The 23,214-nt window shown below is 42.5% G+C and overlaps 1 protein-coding gene across 1 annotated transcript in view; it reads right to left on the reverse strand.

Moving 5' to 3' along the window:
• negr1 (neuronal growth regulator 1) overlaps nt 1-23,214 on the reverse strand; it is a 625,326-nt gene that overhangs the window by 237,141 nt on the left and 364,971 nt on the right. Inside the window, exon 4 of the mRNA XM_060920136.1 lies at nt 11,047-11,178. Within this exon, the coding sequence (XP_060776119.1) occupies nt 11,047-11,178 (132 nt within the window). The remainder of the gene's footprint in view (nt 1-11,046; nt 11,179-23,214) is intronic.

The raw sequence follows: 23,214 nt of genomic DNA on the forward strand, positions 1-23,214 counted from the left end.
TTACTCATCAGGGAATAAATTAGGGATAAAATCATCGCATATGTTCAAAGTCTTGTCTGTAAAGCTGCTTTGTAACAATGTCTGTTGTTAAAAGCGCAATACAAATAAACTGACTTGACTTGTTCTTTATATAATCCGCTACACTGATCCAAAGCTTGGTGCCTTTACACGTTGTATAATTTCCTACAGCTAAAAGCTGAACAAACATCTTCATAATTACACACAAACATCACAAAGGCTTTTGTGAAAATCTGGTTTTTGCTTTTGCATGGCAGTAGCATGCTTTATACAGTGGTGCTTGAAAGTTTGTGAACCCTTTAGAATTTTCTATATTTCTGCATAAATATGACCTAAAACATCATCAGATTTTCACACAAGTCCTAAAAGTAGATAAAGAGAACCCAGTTAAACAAATGAGACAAAATATTATACTTGGTCATTTATTTATTGAGGAAAATGATCCAATATTACATATTGGGGGGGGGGGGGGGGGGAGTATGTGAACCTCTAGGATTAGCAGTTAATTTGAAGGTGAAATTAGAGTGAGGTGTTTTCAATCAATGGGATGACAATCAGGTGTGAGTGGGCACCCTGTTTTATTTAAAGAACAGGGATCTATCAAAGTCTGATCTTCACAACACGTTTGTGGAAGTGTATCATGGCACAAACAAAGGAGATTTCTGAGGACCTCAGAAAAAGCGTTGTTGATGCTCATCAGGCTGGAAAAGGTTACAAAACCATCTCTAAAGAGTTTGGACTCCACCAATCCACAGTCAGACAGATTGTGTACAAATCGAGGAAATTCAAAACCATTGTTACCCTCCCCAGGAGTGGTCGACCAACAAAGATCACTCCAAGAGTAAGGCGTGTAATAGTCTGCAAGGTCACAAAGGACCCCAGGGTAACTTCTAAGCAACTGAAGGCCTCATGAGTCCACCATCAGGAGAACACTGAACAACAATGGTGTGCATGGCAGGGTTGCAAGGAGAAAGCCACTGCTCTCCAAAAAGAACATTGCTGCTTGTCTGCAGTTTGTTAAAGATCACATGGGCAAGCCAGAAGGCTATTGGAAAAATGCTTTGTGGACGGATGAGACCAAAATAGAACTTTTTGGTTTAAATGAGAAGCGTTATGTTTGGAGAAAGGAAAACACTGCATTCCAGCATAAGAACCTTATCCCATCTGTGAAACATGGTGGTGGTAGTATCATGGTTTGGGCCTGTTTTGCTGCATCTGGGCCAGGACAGCATGCCACCATTGATGGAACAATGAATTCTAAATTATACCAGCAAATTCTAAAGGAAAATGTCAGGACATCTGTCCATGAGCTGAATCTCAAGAGAAGGTGGGTCATGCAGCAAGACAACGACCCTAAGCACACAAGTCGTTCTACCAAGGAATGGTTAAAGAAGAATAAAGTTAATGTTTTGGAATGGCCAACTCAAATTCCTGACCTTAATCCAATGGAAATGTTGTGGAAGGACCTGAAGCGAGCAGTTCATGTGAGGAAACCCACCAACATCCCAGAGTTGAAGCTGTTCTGTACGGAGGAACGGGCTAAAATTCCTCCAAGCCGGTGTGCAGGACTGATCAACAGTTACTGCAAACGTTTAGTTGCAGTTATTGCTGCACAAGGGGGTCACACCAGATACTGAAAGTAAAGGTTCACATACTTTTGCCACTCACAGATATGTAATATTGGATCATTTTCCTCAATAAATAAATGACCAAGTATAATACGTTTGTCTCATTTGTTTAACGGGGTTCTCTTTATCTACTTTTAGGACTTGTGTGAAAATCTGATGATGTTTTAGGTCATATTTATGCAGAAATATAGAAAATTCTAAAGGGTTCACAAACTTTCAAGCACCACTGTACATTATTCTATTAGGCTCCATTAAAGCTTGAAACCTACTCGCATATTAATGACCTTTCTTATATAATGAGGAGAAACCAGCCTTTGTCTCGGAAAAGCGCAGATCTTCATCCTGATGTAAATTATTTACACCGTTTCGTACATCTACAGTACACATTAATCCAGGATGCCAGGATTCTGACAGGATGACACGGAAATGCATTATGTTAGCTCGAAAAGCTCACAATCTGCACAACTACATGACATCAACTAATCCTTCACGTTTATATATTTATTTCCTGTGCTGTGAACAGAGGCAGCGTTTGGCAGAGGGCACGGGGGAAGGCAGGAAGGCGAAGCTAAACATCTGGTGCTTGACTCGGTAAAAAACAAGTCAAAGACAAACAGCACTACATATCATGCCTCGTAAAGAGTCAAACAGTTATGTGTATATGTTGATGTGTTTATAATAAAAAAGGCAGGACGAGTTTTTGCAGAGTTTGCATGTGCAGCGTGATGCGTTTTGATACAGCTCTGGCTAACTGGCAGCTGTGCTGAGCTGAGAACTGCAAAGCTTGGGATTTTTAGTAATTAGTCAGTTTGTTAAATGAGCCTGAGCCAAGTATTGTCAAAACGGCACATATTCTGTTTTTGTCAAGTTTCATGCTGAAGCAGGAAAGTATGAGTAGCATGACGATGATGTACAAGAGTGGGTTAAATAGTTCAGGAGGAAATGGCAACCGCTGCGTATTCATCTGTCCATCCGCAATACTGCCTTATCATCTGGACATCGTGAGTCTACGATCCCGACAATGCCACACTCATCCTTGGTCTGGAGTCCAAGAAAGCAAAACCATGCTGTCCATGCTATCTGCTGGCTGTACTCCGTTTCCCCTGTCAATCACCGTGACATGAGGCAATCCTGGGCATCTGTCAGCTCATGTATGTAGAAGAGGGTAGACAGCGCTTTTCTCCAAGATGTAGTAAGTTGGCTTCACATGTCTTCGAGGAAGCCAGTCTTACCTTCACCCTCCCTGCTTGGAAGTTATTGTATGACGGGAGGAGTTAACTTAAGAACGATGAATATGGATCTTATTCTGCAGTTGATAAGTTCAATAAGGTTATGAAAGCATGCATTAGTTTATTCTCCTCCGCCCAAATGAAGTTTCACGAGGGATATAGAAACGGGTTCTGTCCGTCCGGTCACATTTTTGTTTCTGGGCCATATCTTTAAATCTACTGAAGATATCTTCATGAAACTGTAGACATATCAAGCAACATGTGAACTGGTGCTTTTTGCTATTTTGGATTTTTGAAAAAAAAAGTATTTTTCAAATTTTTACATAAAAAATAGATTTTGACAGTTTCTAAGAGCAATTTTGGTTTCTGGAGCAAAACTATTCATGATAAGGATTTGAAACTTGGTATACATGTTAACAAGGTGATGTACGTAGATGTGCCTTTTCATACAAAGAAATTTGAGAAATTAAAATTTTTCATGTTTCCATGGAAACAATTTCAGACTTAGTCTCTCAGGTTAGTCTGAGGTGTAGGTTTTGTTTCCGGAGCAGAACTTGAAAACTATGAGTGGTATGGTCTTGAAAGTTGGTATACGTGTTGATTAAGTAATGTATATGTGCCTTTTGATACTAAGAAATGTGAGCAATTTTTAGCTCACCTGGACCAAAGGGCTGCTGAGGTCAATGTAAAGAGGTAGGGTTGGTTTCCTGCAGCAGAACTTGAAAAATGTGACAAATAATATCTTGAAACTTGGTATATAGTTGGTATACAGGGTGGGGGATATAGATGACTCTGTCTTCTTGTTAGCAGTAGGTGTAGTTGGCATATCCATCCACCCATCCATCCATCCATTATCCATAACCACTTATCCTGTGCAGGCTCGCAGGCAAGCTGGAGCCTATCCCAGCTGACTATGGGTGAGAGGTGGGGTACACCCTGGATAAGTCGCCAAGTCATCACAGGGCTGACACACAGAGACAAACAATTATTCACACTCACATTCGCACCTACGGTCAATTTAGAGCCACCAATGTTAACAACCGCTGGTGTAACCCGGGACATATCTCTGTAAAGACAGTTTTATGTTGCCCGGACTTGGAGCTGCTAGCTGTTAGCCTCCGGCCATATTATCTGCCGAGGGAGTTCAGTCACGTGATCACCATCTGTGTTTACATCCCTCCGAGGGCAGACGCAGCCGCTGCATGTGAGAGGATTCACTCTGTCACAGCAAGGCTGCAGACACAGCACCCTGAGGCATTTATTGGGACTTTAATCACGCTACTTTGGACTCTACTTTGGCTGCTTTTTACCAGGCTGTGGATTGTCCAACAAGGAACAACAGGACAATTGACTTGCTGTATGCTAATGTGAGGGATGCATACAGAGTCGCACCCCTCCCCCCACTAGGGAAGTCTGACCACAACCTGGTTCATCTACAGCCAAAGTACACCCCCCTGGTTCAAAGGCAGCCTGCAACAACTAGCTCCATCAGGAGGTGGTCCCCTGGAATGGAAGATGCCCTCAGGGACTGTTATGACATCACGGACTGGGATGTGCTGCTTAGCCCACACTGTGAGGACATAGAGGGGCTGACACACTGTCTGATGGATTACCTTAACTTCTGTGCAGACGTGGTCTCCCCCGCTAAGACTGTACGGTGTTACCCTAATAACAAGCCATGGGTAACACAGGAAGTCAAAGCTGTCCTCAACAGGAAGAAGGCTGCCTTCAGGAGCAGGGATAGGGAGGCGATGAAAGCAGCACAGCAGGAGGTAAAACGCTGCATGAGGGAAGCTAAGAACAGCTACAGGAGAAAGGTGGAGCAGAAGCTGAAGGAGAACAGCATGAGGGAGGTCTGGGAAGGTGTGAAAACCATCACAGGCCACAATACAAAGACCAGAGTCATTAAGGGGACAGTGGAGAGGGCAAATGAGTTGAATGACTTCTTCAATCGGTTCAACCAGCCCACGTCCCCCCCACCCTCTATCTCACTGCAGCCATCTCTCCTTCTTCCCTCAACACACCTCCCCCCAGTCATCACAGCAGCCCCCTCCTCCCCCACCTCAACACAGACTCCTCCATGCATTACTGCAGACCAGGTCAGAGGTCAACTGAGGAAGCTTCATCCCAGGAAAGCAGCAGGCCCGGACAAGGTGTGTCCCTGACTACTGAAGACCTGCGCTGCTGAACTAGGTGAACCACTCCAATGCATCTTCAACCTCAGCCTGCAGCTGGGGAGAGTGCCCACCCTCTGGAAGACATCATGCATCATTCCAGTTCCCCAAAAGAATCGGCCCAGCAAGCTGAATGACTTCCAACCAGTGGCGCTCACTTCACATCTGATGAAGACATTGGAGCGGCTCTTCCTCAGCCTCCTCAGACCCCAGGTACAACATGCCCAGGACTGTCTGCAGTTTGCGTACTGGCCAGGTGTTGGTGTGGAAGATGCTATCCTCTACCTGCTACACCGAGCCCACTCGCATCTGGATAAGGGAAATGGCACAGTGAGGATCCTCTTCTTGGACTTCTTGAGTGTCTTCAGCACCATCCAGCCCCTATTGCTTCAGGACAAACTGAACAGGATGCGAGTGGACCCCTGCCTGGTCACCTGGATCTCCAGTTACCTCACTAACAGGCCGCAGTATGTCAGGCTGAAGGACATCACATCTGACACTGTGATTAGCAGCACCGGAGCACCCCAGGGCACGGTGCTGGCCCCTCTTCTCTTCACCCTGTACACCACGGACTTCTGCTACAACTCGGAGCCGTGTCACATTCAGAAGTTTGCCGATGACACAGCCATCGTTGGGTGTATCAGTGACGACAGAGAGGAGGAGTATAGGAGCCTGGTGAAGGACTTTGCTGTGTGGTGCAACAGGAACCGTCTGCAGCTCAACACCTCGAAGACCAAGGAGCTGGTCATTGACTTTGGGAGGTCCAGACCAAGGTCACGACCAGTTCTGATCGAGGGAGTCGAGGTGGAGGCTGTGGATTCCTACAAGTACCTCGGGCTATGGCTGAACAGCAAGCTGACTGGACTTGCAACACCAATCACTTATACAGGAAGGGACAGAGCAGGCTATACTTCCTTAGGAGGCTGCGGTCCTTTAACATCTGCAGGAAACTCCTGTGGATGTTCTATCAGTCTGTGGTCGCCAGTGTCCTGTTTTACACCGTGGTGTCCTGGGGGGGCAGCACATCCAAGAAGGACACATCCAGGCTGGACAAACTGATCAGGTGGGCCGGCTCTGTGGTCAGCATGAAGCTGGACTCTGTGGTGATGGTGGCAGAGAATAGGTCTATGGACAAACTGTTGAACATCATGGACGATGCCAGTCACCCTTTCCACACCGTCATCAGCAACCAGAGGAGCCTGTTCAGTGACAGAATGCTCCTTCCCAAGTGCAGGACGAACAGACTCAAAAACTCCTTTGTCCCTCACGCCATCAGACTGTACAACTCCTCTCTGGGGGGAGGAGGGGTAACAGGAGGACAGAGGACAGGAAGGAGCAGTAGCCTAGCCTGACAATAAGCAATACCGGACAATGTGCAATATAATATGCAATATAAAGTGCAATATCTCTCCTGCTGCCGCCCCCCCTTCTCTCCCCCCCTTTTTTCTTTCCCTCCTTCCCCATATCTTATTCTTTTTATATTTGTATATGTAAATACTTAATTTATTTTAATTTATCTCGAAGTTTTCCTCTATTTCTTTTCTCTGTTTATCTGTAATGATGCTGCTGGAATCTTAATTCCCCTGAGGGAACCCGCCCAAAGGGATCAATAAAGTTTTATCTAATCTAATCTCATCTCATCTCATTATCTCTAGCCGCTTTATCCTTCTACAGGGTCGCAGGCAAGCTGGAGCCTATCCCAGCTGACTACGGGCGAAAGGCGGGGTACACCCTGGACAAGTCGCCAGGTCATCACAGGGCTGACACATAGACACAGACAACCATTCACACTCACATTCACACCTACGCTCAATTTAGAGTCACCAGTTAACCTAACCTGCATGTCTTTGGACTGTGGGGGAAACCGGAGCACCCGGAGGAAACCCACACGGACACGGGGAGAACATGCAAACTCCACACAGAAAGGCCCCATTGGCTACTGGGCTCAAACCTAGAACCTTCTTGCTGTGAGGTGACAGTGCTAGCCACTACACCACCATGCCACCCACCGAAATCATATTTCTCAAATTATAATATGCAGCTTTGGAGATGTTTCTTAGTGAACAAGCACCAAGGGTCTTAACTGCAGCTTTGGGTGAAATCAGTAAGCTTGCTGTGGGTGGGTAAACTTGTGCTGGGATCAGACGACACAAATTCATCCCAAATTTCCAGCGTCATGCCCGAATATGAACGTCGGGGATGACAAACAGGCCTTGTAATGTGACTGAATCCAAGAACAGTGATGTGGTGACTGGGACACCCCATGACACCCCAATGAAAACCCTAGCTTGTTAGAATGTTTTGTATGACGTTTTCCTTGATAGCCATGATCGACAATTTCTTGACCCTCCTCCCAGATGACACACAGCGACGTGAACGATTATCGGTCGAGGTCAAACTTGTAGCGTTTCCAGTCTCCTGACCAAGACATTGCAAGAATCTATGGCACTATGATATGATTGTGTAATCTGACATGGTGAGCATTGCAAAAGACAAAAATATTGTCGAGTTTTATTCCGGAAGAGCACCCACTATTGTATGTCTGATTTTTAATCAGAATTCCGGAGAAGAACATTTTGATTAATCTTTAGCTGTGCTGCTGATTTGGGTCAAACTGATAAATATAACTGCATCATGAGTGCAGAAGTGAAAGCCAGCATGATGTACGCAACCAAGCTGAAAGGTCCAGAGAAGAAGACTAGATGACATAAAATAAAAGCTTGAAGGACTATAAATGGTTTTTGTTTCTCGAATTTAATTTGTCCTTGAGATCCACAAAAAGTCCACCTGAATCCAAAAGACTTCACTGTGTGTGCATCCTACCCTGTACATCCGACCTAGTGCACTACATTACATTACATTACAGGCATTTAGCAGACGTTGTTATCCAGCGTGACGTACACCATACCCAGAGCAGCCTGGGGCGCAGTTAGGGGTTAGGTGCCTTGTTCAAGGGCACTTAAGCTATTCCTGCTAGTCCAGGGAATCGAACCAGTGACCTTTTAGCCCCAAAGCTGCTTTGGCCATGGCTTCCCCCCTACTTCACGGTAGGTTCTCTAACACAGCAAAAGAAAAAAAAAATACTTCAAAACACATGGATTTAACATTCCACGGCACATTTATGGTCAACATTCTCAACAACAATGAAAGTATTGGCACCCTAATCTTACATGGGATTGATGATAACAATTTTACTCAGTATCTGTGTCTGGCATCTGGACACTGGACATCTTACTCGAACAAAAAACTGACATGACCAGCACACAGATAGTTCTCGAATTGGGTTTCATAACCGAGCCATGTCGGTGAAAAAGCGCTAGAAGTCTCTCATCTCATTATCTCTAGCCGCTTTATCCTGTTCTACAGGGTCGCAGGCAAGCTGGAGCCTATCCCAGCTGACTACGGGTGAAAGGCGGGGTTCACCCTGGAAAAGTCGCCAGGTCATCACAGGGCTGACACATAGGCCAAGTTTACATTAGACCGTATCTGTCTCGTTTTCTTCGCGGATGCACTGTCCGTTTACATTAAAACGCCTGGAAATGCCGGGAAACGGGAATCCGCCAGGGTCCACGTATTCAATCCAAATTGTGTCTGGTCCGGTGCTGTGTAAACATTGAGAATACGCGGATACGCTGTGCTGAGCTCTAGCTGGCGTCGTCATTGGACAACGTCACTGTGACATCCACCTTCCTGATTCGCTGGCGTTGGTCATGTGACGCGACTGCTGAAAAACGGCGCGGACTTCCGCCTTGTATCACCTTTCATTAAAGAGTATAAAAGTATGAAAATACTGCAAATACTGATGCAAATACTGCCCATTGTGTAGTTATGATTGTCTTTAGGCTTGCCATCCTTCCACTTGCGAGTGGTAAGTGACGCGCATGCCCGACATGCACTGAGATCACACACACAGCGGCTCAGTCCCAAATCACTGCTCGTGCGCTTCACTCGCGCGCTCTGTGAGCTGCGCAGGGCTGGAGTGCGCACCCTCCAGAGGGCACTCGCTGTTCAGGGCGGAGTGATTTGGAGCGCAGGATGCCTGCGGAGCCGAGCGTATCCGTGTATTGGCGTTGCTATGTGCACGCAAATCGTTTTAAAAACGTTAATCTGATGATCCGCTGATACGGTCTAATGTAAACCCGACCATAGACACAGACAACCATTCACACTCACATTCACACCTACGGTCAATTTAGAGTCACCAGTTAACCTAACCTGCATGTCTTTGGACTGTGGGGGAAACCGGAGCACCCGGAGGAAACCCACGCGGACACGGGGAGAACATGCAAACTCCGCACAGAAAGGCCCTCGCCGGCCACGGGGCTCGAACCCGGACCTTCTTGCTGTGAGGCGACAGCGCTAACCGCTACACCACCGTGCCGCCCCAGCGCTAGAAGTCATTGAACTATTTTCAAGGATATAATATAAGTTCACATCTCGGGAACCTTTCGAGGTAAGTGTCTTGCTTAAGGGCACAACTGCAGTGGACTGCGAAATGAGCAAAACAGTACTCTGTGCAACAAAAGAGCTTAAACGCAACACAAAGGTATTTGTTGTCAGCTGATATATTTGCTTATTCCAATTAACAACCATAATTCCGCAATTAGCCCAGAGGTGAACTCTCCTCTTGCCTAAAAAGATGTAATTATTTTTAAAGCCAAATGAGATTATGTTGCTGTGTATTTAATTATCCAGATAACCCTTGAAATGTCAGTCACGTTATCCGGCGCTGTGATAAGTAATGAAGCTAATGCAATGTTGCGACAAGCTTTAAGGTCACAATGTTAAAAAAAAAAAAAAAAAAACTTTAAAATATCGCGGCGCATCTTCTCAGCTAGTCAACCAAGTCGATGAGCTAACTCTGAAATAAAATCTGATTGAAATTATGGACAGTGCAAGAAATCACAATCACATTTCCCCTTGTAGGATCTAATCATGGAGATGCTGTGATCTGTGCTTTGCGAAGACTTCACAGCAGGAAAGCACTCGTTATCGAGGACGTGAACGTGGATTGGCAGAGCCGTCTCGTGCTTTCTCACACTTTTATTTCAGGACATGGTACGGTCACACCTCGCGTCTAATTCCAGCTTCAGCACCTGTTTTTCCCTGAAGCAACTTGCTCTGATGGACGAGTGTTGCTCGAAGTGATAGACTGTTATTATGACCATGTTGGTTTTCCATTTGCCCTCAACAGGAGCTTTGCTTCAATACCGGACTGTTCTAAAGGCAGATATGGACACGCGGTGAAAAATCAAAGCCTGCGTGATTGAAGTGAACAACAAGAAAGGCTACAGTAAAGAGCGGAGGTTGGCAGCTAGCTGGTGATCTTTTCCACTCGGTTTCTCATTAGAACATATTGATAGAATTGGCTGGGTGGAGCAGAAACACAAGTTATGACTCCGGGCCTGTCACCGCTTGGCGTGCTGACATTTCCATGTGCCTGCCTGCTCATTTTTCTTCCTATGGACCGAGAGTAAAAGGGGTGTTACTTGACGAGCCTACACCACACATACTGATCTGCGAGAGTCCGCATGTCTGATTTATGCACTCGCACTTCCTGTGATTCAGCATATGGCATCAACACAAAGAGATTAACGAGGCCAGTGACCGCAAAAAAAAAAAAAGAGGGAAAGAAAAATCGCGGCACACGTCCGGCCCCCTTCATTCTGCCACAGCCATATCCTGACTATAAGCGTGATGAGTAAAGTCAGTATAATTCATTAAAATGTGCAGCGCTCGTTACTATCTTTTCAGACTTTTGAGAGACTCATTACCTGCATAATAGAAGAGTCCTTATAACACTGAGACCATTCCTCACTGGAAATTAATCATCTCAGCCCGGACAAAAAAGGGGATTCTCTTGTTAAATATTAAAAATCTTCCACACAATGAATTCTGCTCTAATTTCCACCCAGTCCCTGTCCTCGGCGAGATAAAAATAAGCCCGTATTATCGTGCGAGTGCAGCATCAGGACAAAAAGGTGGAGAAATACTTACAGTTGACGGTGACTTTCACAGTCCGGGTGTCGGGAGAAGCGATATCGTTCTCGGCGCCACATTCATAATCTCCTGCTGCGTCCCGAGTTATTCCGGTTATGTTCAGGTTTTCTCCGCTCTCGAACTTCTTGGCTACGAACGCAAAGAAAAGGAAACGTATGCATTAGTAAACAGTTGCAGGTCACCTCCAATGAATCCAGGTGCACTAACGTGTGGCGCTAACATGGAGCACGTTTGTAACAATGAACATAATTTGAGCACAAATACAATATATATACACTGTGTGCACAATTATTAGGCAAGTGAGTACTCTGACCCTACCATTATTTCTATGCATGTTTTCCAACCGCAAGCTAGGTACACTTGAATGCTAATTGGATTTAAGCATTCTCAGGTGGTATTTATTTGTGTAATGAGGGAGGGTGTGACCTAAAGTCATTAATACCCTATATTAAGGTGTGCATAATTATTAGGCAGCTTCTTTATCTCAGGCAAAATGGGCCAAAAAAGAGATTTAACAGACACTGAAAAGACAAAAATTGTAAAATGCCTATCAGAGGGATGCAGCACTCTTGAAATAGCTAAGCTATAGAAATGTGAGCACAGAACAATCAAACGTTTTGTTGCAAATAGTCAACAGGGTCGCAAAAAATGTGTGGAGAAGAAAAGACACAAATTAACCGCAAAAGACTTGAGAAGGATTAAACATGAAGCTACCAGGAACCCATTATCCTCCAGTGCCACAATATTCTAGAACTGCAACCGACCTGGAGTGTCCAGAAGGACAAGGTGTTCGGTGCTCAGAGACATGGCCAAGGTAAGGAAGGCTGAAACACGACCACCACTAAACAAGACTCACAAGTTGAAATGTCAAGATTGGGCCAAGAAATATCTGAAGACAGATTTTCCAAAGGTTTTATGGACGGATGAAATGAGAGTGACTCTGGATAGACCAGATGGATGGGCCCATAGCTGGATAACTAATGGACACAGGGCACTTTGACTCAGACACCAGCAAGGTGGTGGAGGGGTAATGGCATGGGCTGCTATTATTAAGGATGAGCTAGTTTGACCATTTCAGGTTGAAGATGGACTCAACATCAACTCCCAAACCTACTGCCAGTTTCTAAAAGATACATTCTTCAAGCAGTGGTATGGGAAGAAGTCTGCATCATTCAAGAAGGCCATGATTGTTATGCAGAACAATGCACCATCACATGCACCCAAGTACTCCACTGCTTGGCGAGCCCGCAAAGGCCTTAAAGATGACAAAGTAATGACATGGCCCCCTTCCTCACCTGACTTAAACCCTATCGAGTACTTGTGGCCCCTTCTTAAGCATGAGATTTACAGCGAGGGAAGACAATACACCACTCTGAATAGCATTTGGGAGGCCGTGGTTGCTCCTGCACAAAAAGTTGATCGTCAACAAATCAAAAAACTAACAGACTGGATGGAAGGCTCATGGCAGTTATTGAAAAGAAAGGTGGCTATATTGGTCACTGAATATTTTTGAAATGCTAGAAGTGTTTATTTGTTAATTCTGAGTTGTTTATTTGTTACACTGAAAATTAAAATAAACAAGTGAGATGGGAAACGTTAAGCTTTTCATTTAGTTGCATAATTATTCTGCACACTAAATGTTGCCTAATAATTGTGCACACTTACATATTCCCCTGAGAAGGCCTAAACTCCCCTTTCCTTTGTTAATCATTCTGGTTTTAGGTTTATTAACAATTTGGATTGACTGAGAGCACTGTATTTGTTCAATGATAAAATTAATCATCAGGAATACAACTTGCCTAATAATTGTGCACACAGTGTAGATTAAGGTTATGAAATCAGTCCCCTGAAGTTTATGTGGTCGGTGCTCACACCAAACCAATAACGATCCCTATAGCCCAGGCCTGGGTTTATCCGCATCCCTGTGATTGCTTCTGGAGCCATTTTTCCAGGCCTGGAAAAATCTGATCCGATAAAACATCTGACCGATCAGGTACGCTACCGTTCAAAAGTTTGGGGTCACCCAGACAATTTTGTGCTTTCCATGAAAAGCCACACTTTTATTTGCCACCATAAGTTGTAAAATGAATAGAAAATATAGTCGAGACATTTTTCTGGCCATTTTGAGCATTTAATCGACCCCACAAATGTGATGCTCCAGAAACTCAATCTGCTCAAAGGAAGGTCAGTTTTATAGAGGATTTCGACGTGACGTCACAGGTGACGTGACGCCCCGGTGTCCGCCATTTTGAAGGTCAAGCTAGCTAATGTCAACAACAGTAGCTAGTATGTTACTGTAGCAATGTTTACGTTCAGTCATTTGGATGATTGTTAAAACCTTTCAGTCTCAAGTTTTTCCTTTACTGTATTTACTAGTTTACTGAGCTAGCATGCTCGGGCAGGCTGGGAGCGAGCGCGCTAGCTCAGTAAACTAGTAAATACAGTAAATGTATTTTAACAGTCACCCAAATGACTGAACGTAAACATTGCTACAGTAACATACCAGCTACTGCTGTTGACATTAGCTAGTGCTAACAGATAGCTGCTAGTACACTGCTACAACTACACCGACCCTAATAATACAGTTCTTGGTCATTGCCTGGTAACAGCAAATTTATAACGGGCCATGTCTCAACAGACTAAGAAGTTATTTCAATGCCATTTAATAACATTTTGTTTATCCTGAGGACCAAAAGTAAATGAAAATGTGAACAAACCTTAGCTGTAATAAGATGGCGACCACCGGCTCCAGGGACGACCCGCTGATGTAGGCATGTTACCCAGCCTGGTTTTTAACGACATAGGTATACAGATCATGTGGGCCGAAGTCAGGTAAAGACGAGGGCTTCGTGTACTTCTGTACGTCAGTGAACAATCCTGATGGAAGCAGGTAAACGTCGTTCTCTAAGCCTGCTAACCTCAATTTTTGCAAATACCTCTCCCTCTGCTCGCCCTGTAAATGCCCTACGTCGCTGGATAGTGAAGGTGTTTTCTGCATCTCGCTCCTTTTTCTTTTATGTTTTTTCCCTGGTATTTCCCACACGCCTGACTGCAGGTCAGGAAGATCACCCGCGCTGCAGCGCTGCAAAGCCAGAAAAAGATAGCCTGGTAACGTGTACGGATCACGTACACCAGCATCATTGATTTTCTGGTGATATCGCTTCTTACTCGCGTCATCTAGGCCGGATAAAATACTCAACAATGAGACTTCGTCATGATCAACAGTGTCTCGCTACCGGTAGGCGCCATATTTGTGACCGTCAAAATGGCGCCGTCTACTTGTTGACATGGCAACGGTCACGTGGGTCGAAAACCTCTATAGCTTCTCTAAAGAGCTCAACTGTTTTCAGCTGTGCTAACATGATTGTACAAGGGTTTTCTAATCATCCATTAGCCTTCTGAGGCAATGAGCAAACACATTGTACCATTAGAACACTGGAGTGAGAGTTGCTGGAAATGGGCCTCTATACACCTATGGAGATATTGCACCAAAAACCACACATTTGCAGCTAGAATAGTCATTTACCACATTAGCAATGTATAGAGTGGATTTCTGATTAGTTTAAAGTGATCTTCATTGAAAAGAACAGTGCTTTTCTTTCAAAAATAAGGACATTTCAAAGTGACCCCATACTTTTGAACGGTAGTGTAATTGTTTACATGCGACACTGTCTGAGCATGTGCTATTTTTCCCCAGGCATCTTTGTACATCCTTGTTGCATCGTGAGGTCAAGAAATGCAGATTCATGGGAAAAAAAAATAATAATACAAAGCAAAGCACGGATCTTTTATTCATGGATATGTGATTTTCCATGACGTAAATTAATAAACATATAAATGCAGGTAAGGCTGCTGGGCCATAGAAGGTTCACGCTGCACGCTGCATGCTGCACGCTACACGTTCACGTGAAGAACCGGACCCTGGGCCATTAAACTTCATGCTTGGATGTTCACGTGTTGCGTCTGTTCTACTTTGACCGAGTAACCAACAATATGGACTCTTCGGATGACGACGATTGCCTCATTCTGCTTTTACTGAGACAGAGGAAGAGAAAAAGGAACAGAATTTGGAGCCGAGAACACTTCCTTCTGAGAGAAACCCGTGGTGAATTTCACCGAACATTCTATAATCTGCTTGACAATCCCGATGAAGAACTATTTTTCAATTATACCATTCAATTATATTTTTTCTGAAGTTTTCCCCTGAAAGCATAGAGTTATCTCCCTAGACCCGTTCTGATTGGCTGGCGCGGCGGTGACCGCATGCATTGACTGGAATTTCCGTCTTCACGCCTAGAAAAAAGTGTGCATGTTCATTTCTCGCTTCACGCGTGAAGTGTGCAGCGTGCAACGTGAACGCCGTTCTATGGCCCAGAGCAAGTCATGTTACGTTTGTCCACTTTTCTTTACACGCGTGTAGCGTGTAGTGTGCAGCATGCAGCGTGCAGCGTGAACCTTCTATGGCCCAGCAGCCTAAGATATTTTAATTATGAACTTCAGCAGTCCAAACATTTAATTGTTTGTTTTAGACTTCTTCATTTTTTATCCGTGATGCATCATCCATATGAAATCGGTAACCAATCTGTAATATACTGAAACATCCGTGACCAATCCGTAAATTATCATCATCTGTGATTCATCCGTATTAAAATCCGTAACCAATCTATTTTTTTCACGGTGCGGTTTTCATCAAATCCTGCACTCTGATTGGCTGTCGAGCAGGTCCGTATCCTACGGTACGGATCCCAGTCACGGACCTCTGGTGACTCGCTCATTCACAACAACAACAAACATAGTAGCAATTTTTGTCAACATTTATCTTTTTTATAAGATTTATTTATTTTTGCCAGCATTTCTCAGGAGAACAGCATTAATTTTACAGCATGGATAGCGATAACGACAGTGTTCACAGCGAAAGCGAGTTTTACTACCCTGAGGAAGAAGAAATAAAAGAAAACATTTCAGGAGAAAGCTAAAAACCTGTAACTGTTGCTAACACCGAGCAAAAACATGGCTGAATCCTGAATGACTCAATTTTGTATAAATAGGGGACGACATAGGTGGCAAAATGTAGTTTTTTTTTCCTGCCATGGAAGTGCACTTGTATACCGAGGAGGAAGCCATTTGCATTACAGCCGTGAATGAGGATTCAAAATGGCGGCTCGGCTCAGTTTTCCCTTTCGGGCGCTCTCGTTTTCTGTTAGAATTTGGTAAAGAAAAAAATAAATATATTATTTACCAGCTTAAGGTCGGTCTGTATGGTGAAATACCGTGACCTCGGCCTTGAATACTGACCTCGGCCCAGAGGGCCTCGCTCAGTACTTTCAAGACCTCGGTCACGGTATTTCACCATACGGACCTCCCAGCTGGTAAATAACATATATGTATTTTGTGTGCTTTTTTTATTATATTTCTGTAATCCATGACCTGTCCGTATTTTATCAACCACCGGAGTGTGTACATGGGTTGTTTTGAAGTCCAAGCTGTACTGTATGACCCGGAATAGAATAATGTGCTACTACTTGGAAAAATCTTCCATGACTATTCCTAAGTTGCGTGCGTTTATTTCCCGGAGTGTCAGGACCAAGTATAGTCGGGATTATAGTTGTGGTGTTTCTGCTCCAGACTGGAACTAAATTCAGGCGTAGTTTTAGCCACAGTTGGAGTTATAGGTATAGTTATCGGTGTTGTGGGACCGGGCCCTTGTACCGTACTTGCAAATTTGTAACAATTTCCGCGACTCAGTCATATTAAAAGTTAAGAAAGTTAAGGTTAGACTTGGTGACAAAGTTAGTGTTCATAATTTTCTTGCAACTTTATTTGTATAAAATTGAATCCCTGTGATGGGCGGCACGGTGGTGTAGTGGTTAGCGCTGTCGCCTCACAGCAAGAAGGTCCGGGTTCGAGCCCCGTGGCCGGCGAAGGCCTTTCTGTGTGGAGTTTGCATGTTCTCCCCGTGTCCGCGTGGGTTTCCTCCGGGTGCTCCGGTTTCCCCCACAGTCCAAAGACATGCAGGTTAGGTTAACTGGTGACTCTAAATTGAGCGTAGGTGTGAATGTGAGTGTGAATGGTTGTCTGTGTCTATGTGTCAGCCCTGTGATGACCTGGCGACTTGTCCAGGGTGTACCCCGCCTTTCGCCCGTAGTCAGCTGGGATAGGCTCCAGCTTGCCTGCGACCCTGTAGAACAGGATAAAGCGGCTACAGATAATGAGATGAGTTTTAATATCAATTTCACATACCATCCCAATTTTTCTGATTTGGGGTTGTAGGTTTTAGTACGAGATCAAAATCAGATTTTTTTTTTCTTGAAACTTTATTTGGAAAAAAATCAAATCCCCACTGCTTGTTTGTTCAAGCTGATATGTTTTTTATTTCATGCTGTACTATTTTCTTCACAAAACATGCTCAAAATTAGAATTGCAATGAAAATACTGACAAGCCTTTCTCTTCCGTGCTCCCTGTTCAAATAACACAACCCTCATTGATTGTGTTTTAACCAATAAAGTGCTGGGTGTGGCTGTGGGAGGAGCTAATTTCAGCCTGAAATGAGGAAATGCATTGCTTGTTTTCTACTGTTTTTTTCTATCATATCTTTAAAATTATATGGTTGTTTTAAACATAATATCATGAAAGAAAAGCAATAAAGAGAAGCAACAAACAAAGAAAAGCATCTTTAAAACTAGAAAGTGCCTAAAGAGAATGCGATGTATTGCACAAGATGTGGCAGACCGTTACCATTGTGCGTGGAGTGTGTGAGTGAGTGAAACTGTATATTTGTGTTTTTGTTCGTCACTCTGAGTATGGAGTGTGGAGTGTGTGTGTGAGATCATGTGTGTGATGGGTGATTTGGCCTGAGGTGCCATATGAAGTTTGGTGGATGTGTGGTGAAGTGTTACTGAGCAGAAATCCATTCATTTGAATGGGCGAAAATGAATGGAAGTGAATGGGGGAAAAAGGGATGAGCAAAAAGAAAGCAAAAGATGAGTGTGGGTCAAAACCAATTGGATGTATGTGTCAGGGGAGTTGGCCTGAGGTATCACATCAAGTTTGGTGCGTCTCTGATGAAGCGTGTCCGAGCAGGACGACACGAAACGCGAGCCCCATTCATTTTCTATGAGATAAAAACGACAGAAAAACTACAAGAATGAGAGAATGGGTGCATCGATCCAAAAGCTGTATACAAGCACACCATTCCTGATCAAACCGCATGGTTTAAAGCTGGTTTGGGGACTCAAAAACTGCAGGAGAAGAAATGGTCCAAAAATCTTGCATAATAATAATAATAATAATAAGAGGAAGAAGAAGAACAACAATAGCATTGTGCATTCTAATAACGCAGTTCAGTTCAGACAGCAAATAGGGTTGCTGTTTTTTTAATGCATCTATTTATCTCCTCCTTTCACAGACGTACTCTGACTCAGCAAAAGCCACAAGGAATAAAACGGGAGCTCTCAAACAGAGGACTTGCTTCAAGGAAAGCGTGTGCTTTTGTGCTATTGTCCTGGCATTGTGGTGAAATTTATCGCGAGGTGTTATACTGCGTGAACACGATTGCAGGGCTGTCAGAAACTTTTATCTCCATCGATATTAAGCAGCACTGACAAACCTCCCGCAAGGAAGAAGTGCACCTTTGTTCTGAATAGCAGGTATGACAATGTGATCAAAAATTACTCTCCGAGCCGTGTAATTTGCATATGCATTTGTGTTGGACAAAAACAACCACGTCCTGATATCGAGGCAAACAAACACGACAATTTAGCGAACTTCACCGCTATTAAGGAAGCGGCTGAGATGCTCATCTCGGGTGACAAGGCACCATTTTACTTCCATTGCTTTGCAAATGAGTCGAGCCGAGGATAATTTTCCTCCAAAATGCATTCAAGTAAACACATCTCATTGTGCATCATCATCTCTGGCTTGCAGAAATCAGTGTATACAGAGTTACTCGAGACAATTAGCACAAAATGGATGTGTTTATGATAACATATAACTGCACAACTGATTAGATCGTCACATTTGAGACAAAAATAACAAACACGCTGCATTTTGTCAGATCTGTTTCTCAATGCATCACGAGTTGTACATCATTTTAAGGCTTGATAATTCTCAATCATCAGCATAATAATTGTCTAAAAAGTGACGATTGCACTGCATTGATAACATATTTTAATGCAAACATAAAATGAACCCTTTCAAACGCACTCTGCTCCACTATATAGAATTTCTATCATCATTTCTACAATTAAATCATGTGTTCAATCCTGTACACTACTTTAAACGTCTTTTACAACGTTAATGCTTCTGTAAAAATATTTATACATACTTGCCAACTTTTCAAAATTCTCCTGGGGGAGAAAAGTGCGTGAACGACATTTTCAGTTGGCCGAGGGTCTGATGCGCGGCTGAAACGATAAAAGCAGTGGATCCCAATTAATTGCAAACCATTTGAAATGTATACAATTAAAGAGTTTTTGAATTGCTGATATTGTTCTATCAATTACTATAGGTTATGGGATTCATGTATCAGGCGTGAGAGAGCTCAGAGTGAAAAATCTGAAATAATACTCGTCTTGAATTTTAATATAATAACAATGAAAGGGAAGTCTTAAATCCGATTTTGAGCTGAAAAATCTCCTGCCTGAATATTGTATCCTGGGTGCGATTTGCTGGGGGGGATGGTGGGGATCATCCCCCCCCCTCTGGTTTTTATCTCTGCTGAAAAAAAATCCTCGGGGACAACCCCGTCAATAAAACCAACAAACCAAAAAAAAAAAGTTGACATGACAGGCATGCTGTGACAGTTTTCTATGGTCTACATTGCACTCACTTTCAAAATGACCCGAAGTGGCAGCTTTGATGTTCACGAACGTCCCCAGCAAATAGATACATTGTAGATCATAACAATATCTTTGCGTTCTCATAGAACGCAAAGATATTGTTATGATCTACAATGTATCAATGTATCTGCAGGGATGCAAACAGCGCGCCTTTTGGCGGACGCCGCCTTTTTCACGGCCGTTTTTTTTTTTTTTTTAGGGGGGGCGTTGGAGTGTCTGATTATAATTTCAAAGTAAATTCTGTATTAAAATTACTAAATAAGCAAATCCGTTACAGTCCGTGAAACAGGAAGTATAAGGATGAGGAAAAAACAGTTTAAATCGGAAAGCTGCGCACAATGTGAACTGCGCCATCAGAGCAAACTGTTCATTTAGTATTCATGTATTTCAGTGATTTTCGAGTCACTGTCCATTTAATCCGGAGGGAGAGAAACATCACAGCAACGCGACAAGCAATGCGAACTTTGTTGTGTTAGTGTTCGTGTATTTAGTCAGAGAGATAGGAAGATGAATTTACTATCTCTGGTTTAGTGTTCGTTTTCATTTAGTGTTATTCATTTGATATCATCGGATGTTATTGAGCTGTTAGCCTATTGTTACCTTAATTTTGTGACCTTTCATGATTTAAAAAAAAAAAAAAAAACATCCCCCCTTCTGTTTTTTTGACAAATCGCACCCTGATTGTATCCATGCAGAGACCCACAGAAAATAACACAAGCGATGCTTTAGAACAGGGCTTTTCAAAGTGTGGGGCGCGCCTCCCCTAGGGGGCGCCAGAGCTCTTCGGGGGGGCACAACGTGAGGAAAAATAAACCAGAATAAGTTCCTATTGTGGACATTTAGCGAACTTCAGCTAGCCCTTGCCAGAGACAAAATGGATCGATTTTTAGTACCTAAAGCTACAGTGAGTGAGGAGACAGAGTCTGGGCCAAGCAAAAAAAGAAGGAAGTATGACCACAATTATTTAAAGTTTGGATTTTCATGGACTGGATCTGAAGATGCTCCACTGCCACAGTGTGTTGTCTGCCAAGAGGTGCTAGCTAACGATGCTATGAGATGTTTAAAATGTGTAAAACAAGATGTTTTTTTGTTTTTTAAAAAAAGCACAGATGTTTAAAACGTGTAAAAAAGAGGTTTTAAAAAAGCACAGATGTTTAAAATGTGTTAAACAAGATGTTTAAAAAAAAGCACAGATGTTTAAAATGTGTAAAAAAGAGGTTTTAAAAAAGCACAGATGTTTAAAATGTGTAAAACAAGATGTTTAAAAAAAACAGACGTTTAAAATGTGTAAAAAAATGTTTTAAAAAGCACAGATGTTTAAAATGTGTAAAAAAATGTTTTAAAAAGCACAGATGTTTAAAATGTGTAAAAAAGAGGTTTTAAAAAAGCACAGATGTTTAAAATGTGTAAAAAAGAGGTTTTAAAAAAGCACAGATGTTTAAAATGTGTAAAAAAGAGGTTTTAAAAAAGCACAGATGTTTAAAATGTGTAAAAAAGAGGTTTTAAAAAAGCACAGATGTTTAAAATGTGTAAAAAAGATGTTTTAAAAAAACACAGATGTTTAAAATGTGTGAAAAAGAGGTTTTAAAAAAAGCACAAATGTTTAAAATGTGTAAAAAAGAGGTTTTAAAAAAAGCACAGATGTTTAAAATGTGTAAAAAAGAGGTTTTAAAAAAGCACAGATGTTTAAAATGTGTTAAACAAGATGTTTTAAAAAAAGCACAGATGTTTAAAATGTGTAAAAGAGGTTTTAAAAAAGCACAGATGTTTAAAATGTGTAAAACAAGATGCTTTTTTAAAAAAAAGCACAGATGTTTAAAATGTGTAAAAAAAATTAAAAAAGCACAGATGTTTTAAATGTGTAAAAAAATTTGTTTTAAAAAAGCACAGATGTTTTAAATGTGTAAAAGAAAAAAAAATAAAAAATGTGTACAACAATGTGTAACTATTAAGTATATTTAAGTGTAACTATTAACTATTAAGTATAGCAACAACAAAAATTGTAAAGGGGGGCGCTGTTTATTTATTTGCTCTCTGAGGGGGGCGGGGCTGACTCTCCCACACTTTGAAAACCCCTGCTTTAGAAGAATGTTTATCATTTCTGAACATAGTCAGAGTGAATGAAAGTATTATTGGATTGCATCAAATGTTTTCCTTCTGTAAGCTCATGTAAAAATACACAGAACTATAATATCACATATAAATTAAATTTGAATAAGATTTGACCAAAATAGTAACAACTCAATTAAATAAATACTGCAGTGTCTTAGTACGACTAAAACGCATCTCTCTCACTGAACACTTTCCAACAGAATTTTTTAAAAAGCACGAGAAATCCATCCAAATCCGATCGGAATGCAGCGAAGGAATTTGCTCATTTGCAAACTGTGGCTGAAAGTTTTCAAACAAAATGTAAAAACGGCACAAAAATCCTACCATACTATCAAAATATACTCCGCAAAGAAATTCACTCGAATGCAACATTTTATTCCGACCAAAATACACTCGCTAGTAATCTTTCACTTCAAACCTCAAAACTCCATCAAAATCCATCACTTTCCAGATAATTCACTTAAAACTTTCACTTAAAACTTTCAAACATAAATTCAAAATAGCACTAAGACACGACCGCACCATTCAAATACGCTCACCAAACACATTCTCTGTCCTGCAAAATTTCACCCAACGCTTTAGAAGTTGTACAGTTTGTTTCTGAAATGGTTTGGAAGACGAGTTTAATTTCACACTCAAAAGTCCATTATATTCTGATTTAAGGCATCTTTACGTTAAAATGTGTAACTGGCTGGTCGAACATTTGCTTATCCATGGAAACTCATTCTCCCAGGCAACCTGGGATTCGCATTCATATTTTTGCCGTGTGGTATTGGGTTTAGTGGCCATGATGAATGAATGACTGCTTGTAAAAAATGTCGGACAGCCCGGGTGAATCCTACGTTACGGAAGTGACTGTCGTTCTGTTCGTTGATTGGTAAAAAAATCAGTTGACGTCAGCAGTGTTTCTCATACGATTCTGATTGGACGTAATCGGGAGTATTTTTAACTTTGCGGTAGGGATTTCCCCAAACCGGGAGATTATCCAGTTTTTAACAAATACGATCGGGAGACGGAGGCTAAAATCGGGAGGGTTGGCAAGTATAACACTGGCAGATTCTCCCATATTAAAGCACCTTACTAAAGAGCTCCTGTAACTCAGCTGTGTTACACCACAGTGTTACTGAATTCTGGATTCTGATTGGTCAGAAAATGTTGATTAATTTTCCAGAACAACAGCTTGAGAAATAGTATGAATAAACAGGTGATTATAGA

The sequence above is a fragment of the Neoarius graeffei genome, chromosome 4, assembly GCF_027579695.1.
Source record: "Neoarius graeffei isolate fNeoGra1 chromosome 4, fNeoGra1.pri, whole genome shotgun sequence".
NCBI classification, from domain to species: domain Eukaryota; kingdom Metazoa; phylum Chordata; class Actinopteri; order Siluriformes; family Ariidae; genus Neoarius; species Neoarius graeffei.